Source organism: Archocentrus centrarchus, chromosome 13 (assembly GCF_007364275.1).
Source record: "Archocentrus centrarchus isolate MPI-CPG fArcCen1 chromosome 13, fArcCen1, whole genome shotgun sequence".
NCBI lineage: Eukaryota > Metazoa > Chordata > Actinopteri > Cichliformes > Cichlidae > Archocentrus > Archocentrus centrarchus.
This window is the reverse complement of record NC_044358.1, coordinates 20,018,928-20,039,077: the sequence shown is the minus strand read 5'-3', so window position 1 is coordinate 20,039,077 and position 20,150 is coordinate 20,018,928. Positions and strand designations below refer to the sequence as shown.

At 41.0% G+C, this 20,150-nt stretch overlaps 1 protein-coding gene across 2 annotated transcripts; it reads left to right on the top strand.

The window, feature by feature from the left end:
* The first annotated feature begins 10,115 nt into the window (after positions 1 to 10,115).
* Positions 10,116 to 19,342, top strand: hic1 (hypermethylated in cancer 1). 2 transcript variants are annotated; one of them, XM_030744973.1, is made up of 2 exons: positions 10,116 to 10,241; positions 16,692 to 19,342. In XM_030744973.1, the coding sequence occupies exon 2, from the start codon at positions 16,709 to 16,711 to the stop codon at positions 18,893 to 18,895; it is 2,187 nt and encodes a 728-aa protein (XP_030600833.1). In that variant the 5' UTR covers positions 10,116 to 10,241; positions 16,692 to 16,708; the 3' UTR covers positions 18,896 to 19,342. The 2 variants fall into 2 exon arrangements, with proteins under 2 accessions (XP_030600833.1, XP_030600832.1); XM_030744972.1 differs by lacking the exon at positions 10,116 to 10,241 and adding an exon at positions 12,176 to 12,253.
* The last annotated feature ends 808 nt before the right edge of the window (positions 19,343 to 20,150 follow it).

The following is a 20,150-nucleotide window of genomic DNA, read 5'->3' as shown; positions in this document are numbered from 1 at the left end:
ACTACCTCTAAACAAATAGTTGAGTGCACTGATTACTTTATGATTAAACAAATCTGAGAGCTGGTACCACACCGACTGAGATCAGTAATTTAACATTAACCGTGTATCGAGGTCATTACACTGGCAACTCTTTGAAGTCATGCATGTGTGGCTTAATGCCTACACACATTAAAATGTAAAAAAAAAACTAGCTCGAAATTATTATATCGATAATGACTGAGATATGTGAGGAACTTTAATCATGGAAAGAGAACTCCCAAGTCGCACTTTTAGGGAAAAATTCTTGTCTGTGATCTCTTAATGAAATACTGTTTAAGATTTGGAAAAATCGCAGCTTTCAGCTTTATTTATTTATGTTATCTTTTTTCATATGCATGCCTCAGTACACTTTACTAAAAAAAATGGTCTAAAGACCTAATAAATCACTTGTCTCAATGAATTTTAACACAATGAAACAAAAATGGCACAAAATAAAAGACAAACCATTTAAGCCATTTTGAAATGCATGCCACTGCCAGCATTACATCAGTGAGAAGCCGACTACTAATTGATCTCCCCCAAATCACTCTTGCTGCACGTTCCTGTACATAATTCCCTGATGTAATTTACAAATCGAGTGCCTCAAAAATAAAAGCACTGATAAGACTTTGCCTCCTACCAACAGAGTTTAGCCCTACACACACACACACACACACAGTCTAGCAGTTCTTTCTCCATGGTGGTCTTGCCCTGACCTGTAGCCTTCTTTTCAGCTCTAGTTGTGCACACACAGATCATAACCCCTCTATTATTTTGAAGCTAAAGCTGAAATGCTCTACGCTTTTGTGTCCTCCCCTACGCCATACTTTCTTTCTTAGGAAAACGCTGATTTATGAATTGCAATATTTATCGTTAAAACTGAGCCCGTGCGTGCCTGCAGCAACATGATTCATCCATGGACTCTGTTGGGATTGCACCATAGAGGCATGCCAGTATGTCTGGGAAACCTGAAGGTGAAGACTTTTGGATGAAGTGGAGAACATGATCCAAGAAAAGAAGACGGAGGGAGGCAAAAGTTCACTCTGCATTTTTATTTGAGGACTGTGGAAAAGTTTAGAAAAAAAAAAAAAAAAGATAATGCAATTGAGAAAGACAAATGTCCCTGCTGCTTATGGGGGCAGGCAAGCCGGGAGCACTGGACAGTTTTGTGGTCACACTTAATATATTTTTTTACTCCACTGTGAATTAAGGCAGGGGCACAGCAACAGTGATGTGTTGAACACATCTTGTTCAGGCAGAGAGGCAGAGTATGCTCTGCTGCTAAGGGGAGGGGGACTTCAGCACCCCCATGATGGAGAATGCTCTTATAGTAACACATACAGAAATGGAACTTTATTTAGATGCACACACTACATTTTTCCCTGACACTATCAATTTGAAACAGATAAACATTTAGCTGTTTGGGGACCAACTGCGACGTGGTAAGACTGAATCCAGCCCATAAGTAAAGTGTGTGTTTGGCACAGGCCACCCTCTGAAGATGTGAATGCTGGTGACTTAGTGCTGTTTGGATCAGGAATGTCTTGTGGTTCCCAGTTCACTGCCACCACACTCAGTTGGCTCTCACAGAAGATATAATGGGTGAGAGATTTTTCCGTTGGATGTGGATAAAGAAACGGAAGGAGAGAAAAGGGGCAGTGAGGGAGTGAGAGATAAGGGAAGAACTAGTTGATGTTCTGCCTGAATAAAGCCAGAAGTGGTGGGAGGAAGCAGTCAAAGGAATGTTAAAAAAAAAAAAAAAAAAAAAAAGGGGGGATGCATAGAATTTGAAAATTAAAATAAAACATTAGTGGGTGAGAAAGAGAGAGGGAGAGAGAGTGAAATGGAGGAGTGTGAGAGTCTGAGGCGGTGTGGGCGAGGGAGTAGGAGAGCGAGAGTGGCTGGCGTTTATGGATTGCAGATGTGGCGCTATGGGGTTTTGGCAGGGGCCATGTGCGCCTGAATACTGCACCGGCTGGGTGGCACCGGGGTGAGAGGGAGGTCATTGCACCGCAGCACACAGCCCATAAAACACTGACTAGTGGGGGAAAGGAGAGAGAGAATAGGCCTCAAACACACACTAAGCCAGGACTGCAGTGCAGAGGGGGTGAACAGATTACATTTGGGGTTCAGTCACACACAGGCTGACCCAAACATGAGTCAGGCTACCAGTAAAGTCATATGTTAATGAAGTTTGGAGTTGATGAGCTTATCTCAGATACAAACGATGAGCCTTCTGTAAACAAACTCCCTCTGCCCCACCCATCAACGATGAAAACTCACCACCAACAGCATCTTCACTGTTGACAGAAAACTTTCCACTTCTGTAGTTAATGCTAAGTGTAGTTTATACAGTACAAAAGAGAAACAAGCTAGCCAAGTATTCTTCTACTGTCAGTTCTCACAGGCTCATCTATCAGCATATAAAGTCTACCATTCCTCTTGCCATCCTCAGGCCAACCTTACTGGAGCTGGTCCATGCAAAAATGCTCATTAAAAGAATATGAGACTGTACTGGGTTTATTTTATTTCTTTGCCAAACTCATTACAGTTACAGTTCTGAGAATGAACAATATGACTGCCTCGAGTAGGCCTGTTTATTTTTAATGGAGCAGAGAGTGTTGCTGACACACTCTGTGCACAGACATCTTTGAATAGTAACCTTATGTTTATCATCACATTATATTTAAGGTGCCAGTACAGTGGCAAGCATCTTTAGATGACCTGTTGTGTATTCAAGGTCACAAAATGGCACTACGTGCACTCTGAACAGTATACAGTATTAAGTATGTTTTACTGCAAATTAAACTTTACTTACAGTAAAATTCTAAAAGTAGTATACAAAGCAGTCATTAGCTGCCTTTGTGTGTTTACTGAGGAAAATGTTTTGCAATCGAGTACATATTAACAAAAAATATTTTGGCGCAAATTTCTAAGGCACTCCTGGCTGAGGAGAAAAGAAGTAGTATAAAAGAATGCTGCCTACGTGCTATGGAGCTTGTTTGCTTGTGGAATAGTTACATTCAGTACAACGTTATCACTATTATCAATCGCATATCTGAATATTTAAAATTGACAAATTCCTTTTTTTTAACTTAAATATTATCCATCCATCCATTCATATTCTTAACCCCTTGTACAAGTCAGGGTTACAGGGACGCTGAAGTACATCCCTGATGTCATAAGTAGAGAGCACTAAAATATTATAAAAGTGTCTAAAAACACAAAAAAATTAATTGGAGCTCACTCCACCTGCCCACCTGTGGGTTGTGAGAATGTGAAATGTAAATGAGTTTTCATGCATTGTTTTGTATATCAAAAATAGAACAATACAATGCACTGTATTTGTGCATTTGGCTGTATTTAGGTGAGTAAAACTGATGAAAATACACCAGTAAAATGCTGTAATGTTAAAAAAGGAATTTGTTACTTAAGTAAAGGTAATATTGTGTCAACTCAAAGCGAAGTATGATTTTTGATGCAATGTAAAACCAAATGACAGCAGTAGTATCAGATAAAAAAATAAACTTTAGCATATTTTGGAAAAATGATGCTTTGTACCATTTTCATAAACATTTGATGACCATCTCATGCACTCCCCTGTTTTTGTAGGTGCTGTCTGACAATACTTGCATATTAGGTCAGCTCTGTTTTTCTCTTTCTTTTGTGTTATCCTTCCTTCCCTCTGTTGTTCCCCTTTTTCTCCCTCTTAGCCTGGTCCTGACTCCCTGGTTCCTGGGGCCTGGCCAAGGCTTGTGTCCCCGGAGGAGCCAGAGAGGAGATGGAGAGGGGGCAGCAAGGGGGTGCTGAGACAGACTCCAAAACCACAGCTGCAGCAGCCCCTCCTCTCCTCTCCTCTCCTCTCCTCTCCTCTCCTCTCCTCTCCTCTCCTCTCCTCTCCTCTCCTCTCCTCTCCTCTCCTCTCCTCTCCTCTCCTCTCCTCTCCTCTCCTCTCCTCTCCTCTCCTCTCCTCTCCTCTCCTCTCCTCTCCTCTCCTCTCCAGCTCTGCCATTAATCAGAGGGTAAAGGGTATTTTAGTGCATGTGTGTTTGTGTGCGAAAGACAAAGATGCTGACTGTGTGAGTGGCTAACTGAGTGTTTATGTGTATCTATGTGTGTGTGTTGATAGAGAGCTGGATGGGTCCAGAGTGATGGTATGGAGACCAGGATCTCACAACAAAGCTGGAGAGTTCACCCAGAGAACAAAAGGAGGAGGAAGGGGGTTGACAGACATAAAGCCTGGTGAGCAGATTGGGACTGCCAGCAACGAAAAGGAAGAGGTAGACAGATGATCTGCAGAAGTTTTAAGGATAACAGGATGAGTGCAAAGCATCTAAAGATGGTCTAAACCTTGTTTGTAACAATCTGAAATTCCTCTCATCATTCACAAAAGTGCTGCAGCAACATCTGCACACAAAACTGTAATAGGTTCACAAGGCTAACAATCCATGACCTCAAATGTTAACAAATGACATCAATATTCCCTTCAAGGTGCATCCAGCCTCTCTACTTTCCTTCCTTCATCCTCTGATTATCCAGGTGGGAGTAAAATCTTAAAAAAAAAAAAAAAAATTCCAACCTGCTCTGCTTTCACCCCCCAATGGGCCTCCAGGAGTGCTTTTCTGCTGATATCACTGCACAGAGACCTGGCAAGCCAATCTCTCCCCAGCTCTATCATTCCCTTCTCCCTGCTTCCTGCCCTGATGATGTCACACTCCATATGGTTTTCGGCAGTATCAAGCCGGAAAAGAGATTTAGTCAGTGGAGGGGAGAAGGAGAAAAAAGAAGGAGGGCTGGAGCTGTGCACAGGTTCGACACAAAAAAACAAAAGGTTTGCTCTTCCCCCCTGTGAATACTGTGAGTGGAAGGTAGAGAGAGAGAGAGGAGGGGTTGGAGGAGTAGGAGGCAAGGGGAATATTTGCATTGTGTGAGACTAATGAGGAGAGACCAGGGAGCAGAGACCATGCATCGGACAGCCATGTGCTGCACAGGCGCACGTTGGATTGGCCTACACACATGTGCACACACAGTGATACACAGATTTTAACACAGTTACTGATCGCCACACTGCAGTTCAGGGGGAGGCCAGATATAGACATTGCTCTACTTACTTAGTTTTAGTACCAGTAGAAAAAAATACACTCCTATTTCAATCTTCCTTTAACACTAGATCACATTTCTGCCTGGCAGTCATACACAGACAGATATTTATGACCTAAAACACAGTTCATCTGCTTTAAAGAGCATTTTAGCATCTTTCAGCTCATGATTTTGGATTTTTTTCTGGTTACAAAATGAAGGCAAAAAAAGAGCTCTAAAAACCCAACTGCATGCCTGCTCAGCCTCAAACTGTAGAAAAAGTTGGCAACGATCTGGTGATAATAGAGCATTTAACTGCTAAAGTGCTAGATACATATGCATCTCTGAGGAGGTGGTGGAAACCCAACCGCAGCTAAATGGAGAGTGAACACTGGATGTACGCCTCATCAGTGTCAGTATTATATTTACTTCTATGTATATTCAAGGGGTTCATGATTAAAAGTCCTTCAAAACAGTGTCAACGTAATTAAGTAGCTGTTCGTGAACTTTTGGTCATATCACATGATTTTTCTTAATTCTTTAAGTGTAAGAAAATAGAAATTTGAATTCTAATTACATGAGAACAGAATAAACTCTCTCAGCTGCAAAAGATTCACTGAGCTCAGGTTAAAGCTCTGAATTTGCCCTTAACTGAACCTTATGAAATAGTTCTTTTACCTGTTTGGTAGTCCAAAGAATGTTTCCTTGCTTCCTTATTTAAAATGTTTAATTTCACTGCAGTCTCAAATATGACACTAATGTACACTCAGTGTACAACTTGCAGTGTTTTCAGCCACCTCCATCATGTTGGTTTAACCCTTTAGAGCCTGAACCATGAAATATTTTTTTTAAATGGAGTGTTTATTGAACCTTCTGACAAATAAAGAATATATTAATTTCCATATATGAGTTTTCATTTGTATCATATTTACTTCATCCAGCATTTTGTTGCAGTTTTGTATTTAAAATGTTTCACGGAATTTAAATAGGCTGTTCAGGGAGAACGAAAAAAAATCATACTGATGATGTAGAAATCTCAAAGATGCACAAAAACACACGAAGAATGCATTGACAAATATATATAAATATATATATATATATATATATATATATATATATATATATATATATATATATATATATATATATAGTGTCTCCAGTATTAATCCAGTCACAGTCACTGGATACACTTAAACCTACAACAAACTTTCATATCTCACCCTTGTGAAGGTCAAGTAGCCAAACATGTTTAGGGAGTTAAACATGCTATGGCATGAGGCATCTTCAAACCAGTAAATATTTTGCATTCATGCATCCCCCACCACCACCCACCACCCCTCCCTTCTAAGTATATCTTATCTAGAACTAATCGTGGCATGATGGGCAACCTAGAACAGAGGCTAAATGCACACAACAACTCTGCTTATTCAGATGACATGGCTTGCACGCCTATGCGCTAAAGCTGTCGCACAACTGCTCATTACAATGAATTAAGAGAGGTCTGTGTGTAAATGTTGAGCCTACCATTCAATTTTTGGTGGTGAAGGGAATCTGAAGCTGGAGGGGTGTGTGTCTGGTATGGTGAGGCAGCCACAGCCAGCATCTGGAGATATGTGTGGCCATGTCCACTGGAAAGAAAGAAAGTACAGAGAGATGATTGATGAGAATGAAAGAAAGAAAAGAGAGTGAGCAAAAGGCCTGATGTTAGTAGTTGAGAAAAGTGTGGAACATTACACTCAGATAGTCTGTTTCAAAGTGTTAAAATTACTTTAAGACTGTCCTGTCTATTGTCCAGACCTGCTCTGTCTCTGCTGGCAGGCAGAAATGGAGCAATAATAAGGTGATTGCAATATTCGTCACTCAAAGTCTTAATTGAAACAAGGTGGTCTGGGCTTTAGAGACACGACGACCCTGCAATATATCTAATCACAGATGTCTGAAGAAGTTGGCTACGGTCATTCAGAGTATTCAGCTCCTCACTGTGTTTCCATATCTACCAAGCTCTGGCAAGATATGTCACATGCACAACCTGCAATGCTCACACTTGGAGAAATGGTGGGAAAAGGCATGTGATTTAGAGGGTGACAGCAAAATGTTAAGGGATTTAGCTGTTCAGCCTGCCTTATCTCCAACTCTGGTTCCTGACTGAGTGTTAGTCTTTGGGAAAGTAGTTCGGCACAGGCTTTGGGATGTGCTCCCTGGGCTGTGTCTGGGGCTCAGCTCTTGCAGCTTTAATTGAATCATTGCTTACAACCAGCAATTTGGAGGCCTTTTCAGTTCATTAAAAGTTCAGCCATTCAGGTTTGCTGTGCTCCAGATTACGGCATGTTAAATTGTGTTTTGACAGGCTGAGGTTTAATGTCCAGCACAGGCCTCAGGAGGCTGATTGATTAAAGAGATAAAGTCTGTCTGGTAAGACACACAAAGCAACTGAAATTAAGAAACTTTTCTATAGTTTTATGTTTGGAAAAAAAAAAAGTTTATTTGTGGCATATTTGCTTTTACTGGACAGTCAGCAATAAAGAGGCATAAAACATAGAGGGAAAGACAGGGGATGACATGCATCACAAGTCCCTGGCTACAAATGAAATTGGGACTGTGCAATCATGTGATGACTCTTTTCTCAGAGACAGAGTGTATGCCACTGCTGTTCATATAGAAACCATTGTATTTGCCTTTAATCTCATCTGTCCAAGCTGTGCTGGGGTGTTCACTATCACACAGCATATCACTGTGCTGACAAGCAACAAAAGCAGTCATGCTTGGCTGGCACCCCTCCTTATGTGTTTAACAGCAGCATGTGGTTTAAAAATGGACACTAATTGGTTGTGAGGCTTCAGTAAACTGGTCAAACTTGGGGCTTTGAGGACAGACTTCTGGGTTAATTTGGCTTGAATTAGGCCTGAATAAAACTTAGTTTGACTGAAGGCTTATTGTTGCACCTAATCAAGTTCTTCCTGTATTATTTATGAAAGTACTATATGTGCATATTTACTGCCAGGTACAGTTACTCTTCCCATCCTCCCTTGTCCTTAAATGATTCATTTTGCATATGAACACGCTGCATGATAGGCTGTCTAGTACTTCTAAGAATAAATGGTTGTATCTCTTTTGATTTAAATTTTGCAAAGTTGGAACTGAGACTGTTTTTTTTAAACAGGCTCAGCGGCATCATGGCCTGCTGACTGTTATTCACTCCTAAATTTGATGTTCTTCACCCTAGCCCTGTGATTAGAGACTATTAAAAAATACTATAATATTTAAGGCGTCAATTAGATTACTGTTCTGTACTATCCTTAACAAAAAATGCATATTGCAACTGAAATTTTCTAGGCAAATGTAATGTCCAAATATGTATAATCTGTCATATTATTATTGTTATTTTGACTAAAAGCCCTGAAATGAATATGAGTTAGATACAACCATCATGTAATATTGGGACTATTAGGATTAAAATGGATAAAAATGCTGCCAACCCCATATCCTGTTTTAAACCTGCGTTAATTAAACAGAGAGAAATCCACATATATCCTACCTGACAATATGACATCACTGCGTGTTTCCTTTGGTGGAAACTATTTTGGATCATGAATTGAAACACTGTCACATCCTTGATAGAAGATATTTATCTCCACCTCCAGAAGACTGCCTCTCTCTTTCTGCGAGGTTATCATCAGTTCATCAAGGGAGCATGGAAGTCAAAGACAATACCTTCCTCAGCTTCACCAGGCTCTTAGTTTTGAAGCAGACCATTTCAGTGAAAGACCAGCACCTTGAGGTTGGATAATTTAAAGAGGAAGAGGCCCTGTGTGCTTTATGACATTCTCAGCTGCTGCTGCTGTGATCAAAACAAACATGAATGGGCCTCAGTTTGGTAAGTGTTTCACTGGATCACGCTGGCTGTCTGTCTCAATATGAAATAATTTGTTTCATCAAATTCAATCTGCGGTCTTTAAAATGCCTCTGGATGGCTCTAGAAAGGCTCGAGCTGGAGGCCCGAATAACATAATCCATCCAAATGCAGTTAAAGGTGATGATTCCTGCTAACTAACAGTTTACAGGCAGAATCAAAATGTACTTTTTCAGAGGTACTGAAGCCAGTTAGGAGACATCTATGCACACACAGCATTTTATTTTTCTGGACATGCTTTGTTGATTTGCAATGACGGCTCAGAGTGCAACTGATACGGAGAGAGGCTAAGGCTTTTATTAGTCTGCAGCTAATGCACCCACACAGTTCATTAACTCAAGTAGGCTACTCTACTTGAAAAGATACTGAGGTACAACTTGCTTAAACATTTCACACTACTTTAAGCTTCTCCTAAGAGACATACTAGTGCACTCGACTACATTTGACAACTGTAGTCACTTCTTAAATTATGATATAGCACAACCCACATATAAATATCCTGCTATGCAGCATGTAAAGCACTTAAAATCAGTTCAAATTTGACTCATTACATCATTAAAGAACTGTTTATGTGTTAATGACTCAACGAGATAATCACATAATATAATAATGTTGTTAGAAGTAAAGGTTCCTAAACTCTATTTATTGTCATTTTTTAATGCAAGCAGCTGGGAGATGCTTTTTTGCACTTTTGAACGATTCACAACTGCGCATTTTATCGTAAAAGGAAACGATAAAGATGGCACTCCCTTTGTTCACCTTTAATTTGGAGGCGTCTATCTTTGACACTGACGAACAAGTAGGCTGATTATCTTAACATCTTATCAATATAACTGGTTTATAGGCTACTGCGCGTTTGTCATATGGCATTCACAAATTAGAGGCCAGCGGTTTCATCCCCTCACATCACTGCAACGCGCGCCTTTCTGGATGATAGGCCTTTGGGACTCGCTGCCATTGGGTGTCGCTGTGCGCGTAAAGTCTCAGCCGGCAGGTTTGGTCCGACCGGACCTCAACACAGTCTGAAGTGTTAGACAGTCTTGTTAACACGTGAGAAATTCAGTGTGTGGAAGAAGGTGAAAGAGGGGGAGACCGGGAGAGAGGGGGCTGTAAATTTACGCGGAAGAGAAGTTTTGAGAGAGAGCTGGACACAGAGGGAACTGCGGAGATCTTATTGAGGGAATGCCGAAAAGGGGGGAAGACATACGGCCAGAGCACCAGACATGAGTCCGAGGTAAGACTGAGAAACGGCAGAGGGGCAGGGATGGCGTAGAGGCAGAAGTGTCAGAATGAGCAGTTTTAATGAACCACAGAAATGAGTTTATCCGGTTATTATTTACTTCCCAAAGTCTTTTCGTTTTGAGCAGATTGGCGTAACCCGCGCTGACAGAGACGGAACATCTGGATTATAGCACGACCGGCCTAAAGTTGATTTGATATACAGTAATATATACTTGTATTTCTCCTTGATATTTGCTTATACAACATGCAAGTCATTCAAGACGCTGAAAGTCTTGTGAAAAACATGCTCGCGCCGAAAAGGAACCAAGACAATAACAGATAAAATTTCAGGTAATTAATTTTAATATTTTACAGGGCAACTGTAAAAGACTTCGTCCGAAAAGGGAAACAACATTTCTATTGCACTGTCCCCATGGCACTGCATGTGAGGGCGCACAGCTCTGACTTCATTTTTTAAAAATATTTCATCAGTCTCATGCAGAGGAAGCGCTGAATCATTTTTAAAGTAGCCAAGAAAAGGCCATAATGCCATCAAATTGTTAGTTTTCCGCTATCTCCCAAATTACACCGGTTGTTTGGGTTAATCTCCAATCCAGGTGATGACCGCAGGCTTTAACGGCGCAGCAGGTGTTTTACCTGTGTGTGTGTGTGTGTGTGTGTGTGTGTGTGTGTGTGTGTGTGTGTGTGTGTGTGTGTGTGCGTGAGAGAGAGAGAGAGAGAGAGAGAGAGAGAGAGGGAGAGAGAGAGAGAGAGGTGAGAGAGAGAGAGGCGAGAGAGAGAGAGAGGAGAGATAGAGAGGAATTTTTAAGTGCCTCGGGTTTATCTAACCTGCTTTAAGTTTCCCCTACATAGGCTAATTGCTTTCTTTGAGGCTCTTATTCTGGCAGGATTTCCCAGGGGAGGTCTGAAGAGAAGGAGACAGACGCTTTCATTTTAACCATTTTATTGATTTACTTCATAAAATGGCTACAATTACAGAATATCAATGTATTTATTTCCTTAATTACACAAGAAAGCAAGCACGATATGTGATTGCATTTGACTGAACTTTGAGCCTAGTTAAAGGACAAAATTAGATTAGTGTTGTTTTGGGGGAAGTCTAACTGCTTTGAGCTCATGACATGTTATTAATTCTCGGTCCGCGTTATTTCCATCATTACGCTTCTCTCTAAAATTAAGGTGGGCTACCTAAGGATCGTAGGTATAAAAGAAGAAGAAGAAGAAGAAGAAGAAGAAACAGCCTTTATTGTCCCACAGAGGGGAAATTTGGGTGTAACAGCAGCCGCAGTTATTATAAATATAAGTAAAAATATAATAATTCACACTAAGAAAAGAATATAAATATATATAAAATCAACAAACAATATTAACCTTAATACTACTAATAATAACACTATATACAATGTACATGATGTGCCTGTGTGTTGAACCTTAACAGGCCGGACTAAAAACACACGTATGTATACAACAACTGCCTGTCTCTTTAAGACGATGTGTTGAGAAGTTCAAGTCGGGGTCACATGAAGTTCCTGCCCTCGATTTTACCTTTTAGTTTTATTATAGACTGACATCACACGGGGCGCTAAAACACTTAGGGCGCATAGAGGCTCCATTATCATCCCTGTGCGCGTTATTGCTCCGACTCAAAAATAGCTAAGGAAATTACTTGAAAAAAAGGGAGGAAAATGATGCTGTTCTAATCACGTATTTTTTTTTTTTTTAAATAGGAGGGGAAGAGAAAGAGGGGAGAGGAGGGACAGAGAGACAGCGAGACAGAGGGAGAGGGAGGAAAGTGGGAGGGAGGACGGACCTAAGGAGCGAAAAGAAATTCATATCAATTAATAATCATAAAAAAAAAGAGCTGGCAGACGCGCTCGGAAAACTGGCATGGTTTTTTGGAGGCTGGCAGTTCAAAGCTGAAACGTCAGATATGACTCCTAGAGACTGCTGAGATGATCATTAAGGGAGACTTAGATCGGATGGCAGAAGACATCGGGCATGCAGGTAAGAGCTGATATGCTGTACAGAGGCAAGAAGAGGGGAAGGATGACATTTCTATTTATAATTACTGAACTTTGTGCATGCTTTCAGAAGAAAACTTCCCTTGAATACTGGAAGTAATTTACATCACACAGCGTTTTACTTTTATCCCATTTTAATTGGGACGAGGAACATTACGCCTCTTTACAGCGCACTGAATTCGTTTTGGTTGGAAACACATAAATTTGTTCCTTTCCTTAAAAAAACCTTGTAAAGAGGAAAAGAGGAAGCCCTTAATTTGTACATTTCTTCAGGGTTACGCTGATGTGATTGGCGGTTGGCAAAGAAAGTAATCTGACATGTTTCGAGTACAAAACAAAGTTAGAAAAACGTTGTGCAAAATCAGTTTTTAAAAACGCATATATATATATATATATATATATATATATATATATATATATATATATATATATATATAAACATTCAAGTTTTCTATGTTTCAAAACTCGGATTAAAAAAATAAAAAAGGACAAAGAGAAAGAAATTTAAGCTCTATTCCGTAGAAAACGTTTTATAAATTTGTCAAGGATGCAGCAGTCCTCACTGACTGTGCAGCAACGTCAATACGGAACTCAGGCGAAGACAGAGACACAGAGGAGACTGTTATATGAATATTTGGGGGGATTTGTAGTGTGCAAGTTTCTGGTTTCCTTTGTACAAGTCGAGATTTTACACAGCTGCGCGAAAGAGATGCTCTCAGTGCTGCTGACAGGTCTGAAAAGGGAAAAGAGTTGCTATAAGAAACAGCTGTGTGATACACCTCGTAGCGCAATAAGCTGAAAACGGCCTGTTTCTGGGGATGATTTAAAGTTTTTTTTTTTTTTCCCCTTTGGGGGAGATAAGGAGAGGCAGAGGATAGATGAGGCGCTGGAGCGCAGAAGAGGTGCATTTATTCGTAACTCGGTTTACTGCTCAGTGTGTGAAGGGCAGATTAAACAGTTGGAAGCTGAGAGGTCGGGTCCTCTCGGCGACTCACGAAGGCAGTAGGCAGCTTTTGCTTTGCGACCTTCGTGTTTACATTTTTTACAGTGACATCAAAGCCAGCCCCGAAGTTCAGCTCTTACTCATTAATAATCACAAAGAAAAATAATCTTAACTGTGTGCAAGTAATCTGCAAATACAGAATATTGTCTTTAATAACTGTTTAGGAAAAAATCGAAATAAAAAACCGAACGACTTGCTTTAAAACGTTCACAATACCAATAATAATAATAATAATAACAATAATAATAATCAGCTTACTTTCGTAATACATAGAAGTGTGGATTATTATAATGTTATGGTAATATGGTTATCTTGTTATCTCGATGTTAATTATGTTACTTATGATATGATTTTTTTTATGATATTTTTAAATGTGTGGTGATTTTTAGAGTGAGGATTAAAAACTGATTAACTCTCCATCCTGTTTACTCATGCCACTAAAAAAGTCCCTGTAAAATATAATCACTAATCATCACTGCAACCACCTATTCGTGGTTTTTTTTTATCATTATTATTTTTAACTTCAAACTGTAAAAGAGCTTGCCTCTTTCAAGTCACAAAAATGACAAAATAAATGAGTTGGATTAAAGTAATAAAAAACTACAGTAAAAGTCGTTGCAAAAATCTACACTGACTTTGTATTTATCCTAAAATAAACAAGGCTACATGAATATGGGCCGCAAATTGAAAAGGAAGAAAATAAAATGTCAGCACAACATTTTAGGCAGATGTGTGGCATGTTTATGTGACTGAGGCTGAATGCAGAGGTAGGAAGTTTAGTCTTGCTTCACCCCAAACCACAAAAGTGACAAAACAGATTAATCACAAGGATGACGACTATTAATCTAATGCAAAAAGGTGAATGCCATTGCCTTAAGCACACAACCATCATAAGAATTTTTCTAGCCTGTTGATGGGTCTTTGAAAAACAGGCTATCAGTCTTCGAGGGACTAGTAGTCAGCTTCTCTCAGGCAACTGTGTGTGCAGCCTAGAAGAATAACTTAACAGAGCATGTTTAAGATAACAAAACAAGCTGTTTTCTTGGCCTGTTGCAGGTTTTAAATGCATTTTCAAGTCAACTGCACGCAGCAGGTTCCTTTTAAGATGAGTTCTCTGACTAAAATCTCATTGCAATCATCGATAGCTTCCTAACAGGATGCAGTGAGCTTACACATGGCCTCGAGATCAAGCGTTTTATAATACACGTTTTACTGTAATGTTTCACTTTTTGTCAGGAGGCTATGTTAAGCAGGGAGTTTAGACAATTTAATAGGCAAGTTATATCCTCTCGAACAACTCAGAGAGCAAAAGGAAAGTGATCCTTGTTGTTTTGATGATAAAATTGCAAACACTTTGTCTGCTGTTATCACAAAACACTACTAAAAATAAATTGTTAGGCTGTGTGCACAGGACTTTGGAGGTGCACATAGATGTTGCCATGTGTCAATTTTTTTTTTAATGTTTTATATGCACTGTGAAAAGGTCTTTCATCAGACATCGGGATATATAGAAGGGTTAGTTTTCTGCCAGACTTTGTGATGCAATTGTGATGCTTAAATATGCGCTACAAACCACATACAATAGAGAATGCACACTGATTCTGTTGCCATACGGCTCAGAGTAACTAGTAATCAGCTCAATGTGATGAAGACTCCGCAACAGTTCAGCAAGTTATGGAAATTACTTGGTCAATTCTTCATATCACACTTGGTTCTTAAATACGTTTGGTCTTATTGAAATTTCTACTAAATTATGTCCGTTGAGTCATTAAAGTCAAAAAGAAAAGAAATCAGCAGTGGATACACTTCAGATGGCGGCTGGAAACAGAATGGAGTGTGAAGCCACATAACTTGCCATTACTGCCTTTTTTAAGCGATATATCCCCGATCATATAATACTTAAGTCGCATGTTTAGAAATGATGACGGAACCTTTAAAAAAAATTCAAAAGTTTTTTTTTTTTCAATTGTATTTGTATTTAAAAACATAGATATTTTCTTTAATATTTATTGCATGATACTTATCACATGATGACTAGCTGGACATCACTCTGACTTGTCATTTTCCATTTTGTGAGTGATGACATTTCTGTCAATCAGCATTTAAAAAATGCACAGTTTTAGCAGTGGAAATTTTTGGGAGGAAAAAATCAACACGAGATTTTGTTCAGGAATTGACATAACTTCTCAGTAACTCATTTGTCAGTTTTTTTTTTTTGTTTTTTTTTTTAAAAACTTCTCTATTCTTATGCTGAGTGTGTACACTTAATGAAATAAACAAGAAGTGAATGAGCTGGTGTCAGGAAGACCGTGATCAGATGGATGACACAATATTTATTTAGTTGCTTGTTTCCCATCAGTGAGACTGTGAGCCCTTAGGGACTGTTTGAGACGTTTAATCTTGTAAGTAAACTATCCTCAGATGCCACTGTTTGAACAATACATGGTGTTTCATTCATGCAGCTGATATAGGTTATTTTCGGCTTGCTGGGACAATTACTGTTGGTATTTGAGTGTGTGTCTGTGCGTGTCTGTGTGTGTGTGCGTGCGTGCATGCGTACCAGCGTCGGATCTCTGAAACCTACTTCAACGTAAAGTATCGTACCACCTAATGTTAATTTACATCCTGCGTGCTCAGTGTTCCTTATATGACTGGGCAGGAAGGCGAGCTGAAAGGCGTATCTTTTTTTGGATGTGTCCTTTCCCCACAGGTTTATACCTGCTCTTCATCATATTAGCAAAACATTCAGCTAGCTTTGTTTAAAACTGTGTGCAGCACTTCTGGAATACTTTATCAGGAAGCCAGCAATTACAAAATATGTATTTGCGGCTCTCTCTCTTAAGGCCTTTCTCTTTTCGCTTGCTGCAAAGGAAGTGAACGCAGAGACTTGAATTTCTTATAATGAGAAAACCACAGCAAAAGCTCACCTTTTGCAAAAGTTCACTTCTACCGAGTGGCCTTTCAGTGCACTTTCCACACACCAGCTCTGCACTTATCCTTCAAGAAGGGTCTATCTGCCTAAATAGATGTTATGCAAATAATAAATTAATGAATTATGGAATTAATATTAAACAAAGAAGACCAAATCATAAAACCATAACTGTGAGTTTGCATTAAAATATATAAGTATTGTTTGTGTTTTAAAAGAAAATCTGACACCAGTTAATTAATCTTAATAAATGCAGCCACATGCAAGTCTTTTTTATGGTTTTCATTATTAGCCTATTTGCAGTTAAAACCTCTGGCACTCAAACTTCTGAAAATATACTCTGATTTATTGTAATATGTTTATTGTAACATTTGATAGATTATGATTATGAAATGCATCAATAATATTTTTAGTGGTGCAGAAAATTGCACATTAATTGACTTGAAATGATGACTGCTGCATGAAGTTTACAGATATCTGTTGTTGCAGGTGGTGGACTGAAGACAATGCTGGATGCCATGGAAGTTCCAAGTCATGCTAGGGATCTCCTCTTGCAGCTCAACAGCCAGCGTACCAAGGGCTTCCTGTGCGATGTTATCATTGTGGTGCAGAACGCCCTCTTCAGAGCTCACAAGAACATTCTGGCTGCCAGCAGCCTCTACTTGAAGTCTTTGGTGGTCCATGACAATCTCATCAACCTTGACCACGAGATGGTGAGTCCAGGGGTCTTCAGGGTTATTCTGGACTACATCTACACAGGCTGCCTTAGTGAGGGAGACCCCACTTCTCCAAATGAACCAAATCTAGGGGCTGTCTTGGCAGCAGCCAGCTACCTTCAACTACTTGACTTAGTGGCTTTGTGCAAAAAGAAGCTGAGAAGAAATGGCAAGTACCCTCCCCGCCCAGGTCCAGCATTTCTGCCCTACTCAAAGATGGGTTTAGGGGGTGGCGGCAGATATAGGGTTTCTACTCCTGTCATTCAACCCTGTCCTCCAGGCGGAATTTTGAACAACCGTGCATCCCGGGCACCAGAGGAGCTAGTTCCCCATCGACTAGCCGTTCATACTGGGGAGTTGTATGCTCCCACCTCCACCCAGGGCTCTCAGGTGTTCCCCTCTCTGCAGTCACCTTTGCCTTCCCAGCTTGGGCGCTTAGCCCTTCCTGAGAGGAATTGTTCACCCAGCTTTGGCCTTGATCTCTCTAAGAAAAGCCCCACCTCTCAGTCTCAGCACACACCTTCTCAAACCCATCTGGCAAATCCTCATAATGACGAGGAGCGAGATGTGACTCTGAGTGACCACAGTAGTCCTATGCAGGGGACGAACGGGAGAGTTTTCCCTTCAGAAAAAATGGAATCAACCGACCAGGGAGGCTCCCTCACTCCACCACCTTTCCCACCCCTCAACCAACCTATAGCTCCACACTTCCCCCACCTGCACCGCTCAGGTTCCCAGGGGACAGACCGATACCCATGCCCCCCCAGCCCTGACACCCCTACAGAAGGCGGAGAGGCAGGCAGAGAAATGGGCAACATCTACCGCTGGGTAAAACCTGAACCACTGCCATACCCAGCTGAAGATGAAGATGAGGATGAGGATGAAGAGGAAGGGGGTGAAAATGGAGAGCAGCATCATAACCATCACAAGGCTGGGGAGGAGAGTGAGGGCGCAGATGACAAGAGTGGGTCAGGCACAGAGGAGACAGGCAGTAGCGAGGGTCGCCCATCCCCTCCTGGACCAATGGGGAGGTTCCACATGCCCTACGAGCCGGAGAGCTTCGGGGACAATCTCTATGTGTGCATTCCATGTGACAAAGGCTTCCCAAGCTCAGAGCAACTCAATGCACACGTGGAGACACACACAGAAGAGGAGCTGTACGGCAACTCAGGTGGGGAGATGGGAAACGGCAATAACAGCAGCACCAAAAACATGAGCAGTAATACAAATGGGTATGGAAGCCTCAGCAGCAGCAACACTCTGAATAGTTTGTCCCACCTGGAGACCAAGTCCAGCCAGCTGAATCCAGCGAGCATCGGGGAGATGATCCGACCCTACCGCTGTTCCACCTGTGATAAGTCTTACAAAGATCCAGCCACTTTGCGTCAACATGAGAAGACCCATTGGCTGACACGGCCTTACCCCTGCAGTATTTGTGGCAAGAAGTTTACACAGCGTGGTACCATGACGCGCCACATGCGTAGCCACCTGGGCCTTAAACCTTTTGCCTGTGACTCCTGTGGCATGCGCTTCACCCGGCAATACCGCCTCACTGAGCATATGCGCATCCACTCCGGCGAGAAGCCCTATGAATGTCAGGTGTGTGGGGGAAAGTTCGCTCAGCAGCGCAATCTTATCAGCCACATGAAGATGCACAGCAGTGGAGGGACCGCAGGGAGCCTGACCACAGATGGGAAACTGAAGCTGGACTTTGCAGAGGGCATTTATCCTCTGAGTAAATACACAGCAGAGCATCTTGGACTGAAACAAGAGAAGGCCAGTGAGCTTCTCATCCAAGCGCAGCAGCAACTGGTGGCTGATGCAAAGGCCATGGAGAGCCTCTACCCGCTCTCCAAACTGGCCTCGGAACACCTGGGCCTCACCCACGACAAGATGGATATCCTGGGCCAACCACTTCCCCCGCCCCCACAGGCTCTCTCTGATGTCCGCACCATCGACCGCTACTCACCAAGTTAAGATATGCGATATCACCAATAAGTCTGTGTGCACACACAATTTGCAGTATCCTTAATTCATTCACCTCAACTCAATATCTCCTCTGCACCTCAGACTCAGGCCATAAACAATTGGTCTGCTAATGCACACCAAAATGTTTAGACTGTAAGTGCCTTTCTATGCATCTAATATATCTTAAAACCCTCCTTCCTAAAGGAGCTTTGTGCTATTACGTGACCAAGGGACACTCACTTAAAAATGGACAGTATTTATGTACAGTGTATGCAAACAAACTCTTTTTTAAGATTACAGCCATTGAGCCAAAGCGACAAATTGAAAACCAAAATGAAATTGTTTTATTTATTTTTTATTATGGTGAAATCCAAAGAAAAAAAAATGTCCCTGACCCTAAACCTGTGTACTATTCAACTTTGTACAAAAAAAAAAAAAAGAAAAAAAAAATAAAAAGCACATAAGGACAAATTTCAGGGTTTGTCCAGACCTGAGCAGAACTTTTATAATATGAATAAGCCACTCACCTGGACTTTAAAGGAATGGGAGTACATTTCTTCTTTTTTTTGTCTCTATTCTTTTTTTTTAATATCCTGTTTTTGGGGTACTGGACAATTTATGTATCTCGCTCTCCAGCTTCTCACGATCTTGGGAAATGCCTGAATGATAAGAGCATTTTGATAGTCACCTCTGCTATATATCTATATATATTTTTTTCCCCATTTATTTTATAGGACCACACTCACCACTCTGCTTATTTGTGTGGATAAAAGGCTCATACTATGTGACAGCAGTGGTAGTTTAATCCACCTTACACTCAGCTTTCAACCACTTATGAGCTGAAATTTCCTATGCAGTTTGACAAACACCCCCTTTGCTCTCAGTTGTTATTGAGATGCAGCAAGCACAGCCCTGTGATCTCATAACTGGGACATGATTGCACATACCCAACTGATGACACACTAATCTCTGTTCACGGCGAGTGTAGCTTCATCTTATGGTGTACATGAAGCATGGGTGTTGCCTCTGACATTGTGTAATTATTACAATTACAGATACAATTGAGCAGAGAGGCAGGGGTCAGAACAGGCTTAATGACAAGACAATCTGTCATTTACTGTCATCAGTAGTTACACCATTCATTGTGGTCTGATGATTAATTGTGGAGTGACAGTAGTCAGAAGCTTTGTTGGATGCTTCTCTAGTCCACTGTCCGGCCTCTCATTTGACCTCCCTCCCCTGTAGTCTGTTGTCTGGGAGCCCT

Excerpts from the sequence above, each read along its gene's own strand:
- hic1 (XM_030744972.1), top strand. The coding sequence starts at position 12,202 with ATGATCATTAAGGGAGACTTAGATCGGATGGCAGAAGACATCGGGCAT. Across the intron at positions 12,254-16,691 it reads AGAAGACATCGGGCATGCAG|GTGGTGGACTGAAGACAATG; the intron begins GTAAGAGCTGAT and ends CTGTTGTTGCAG.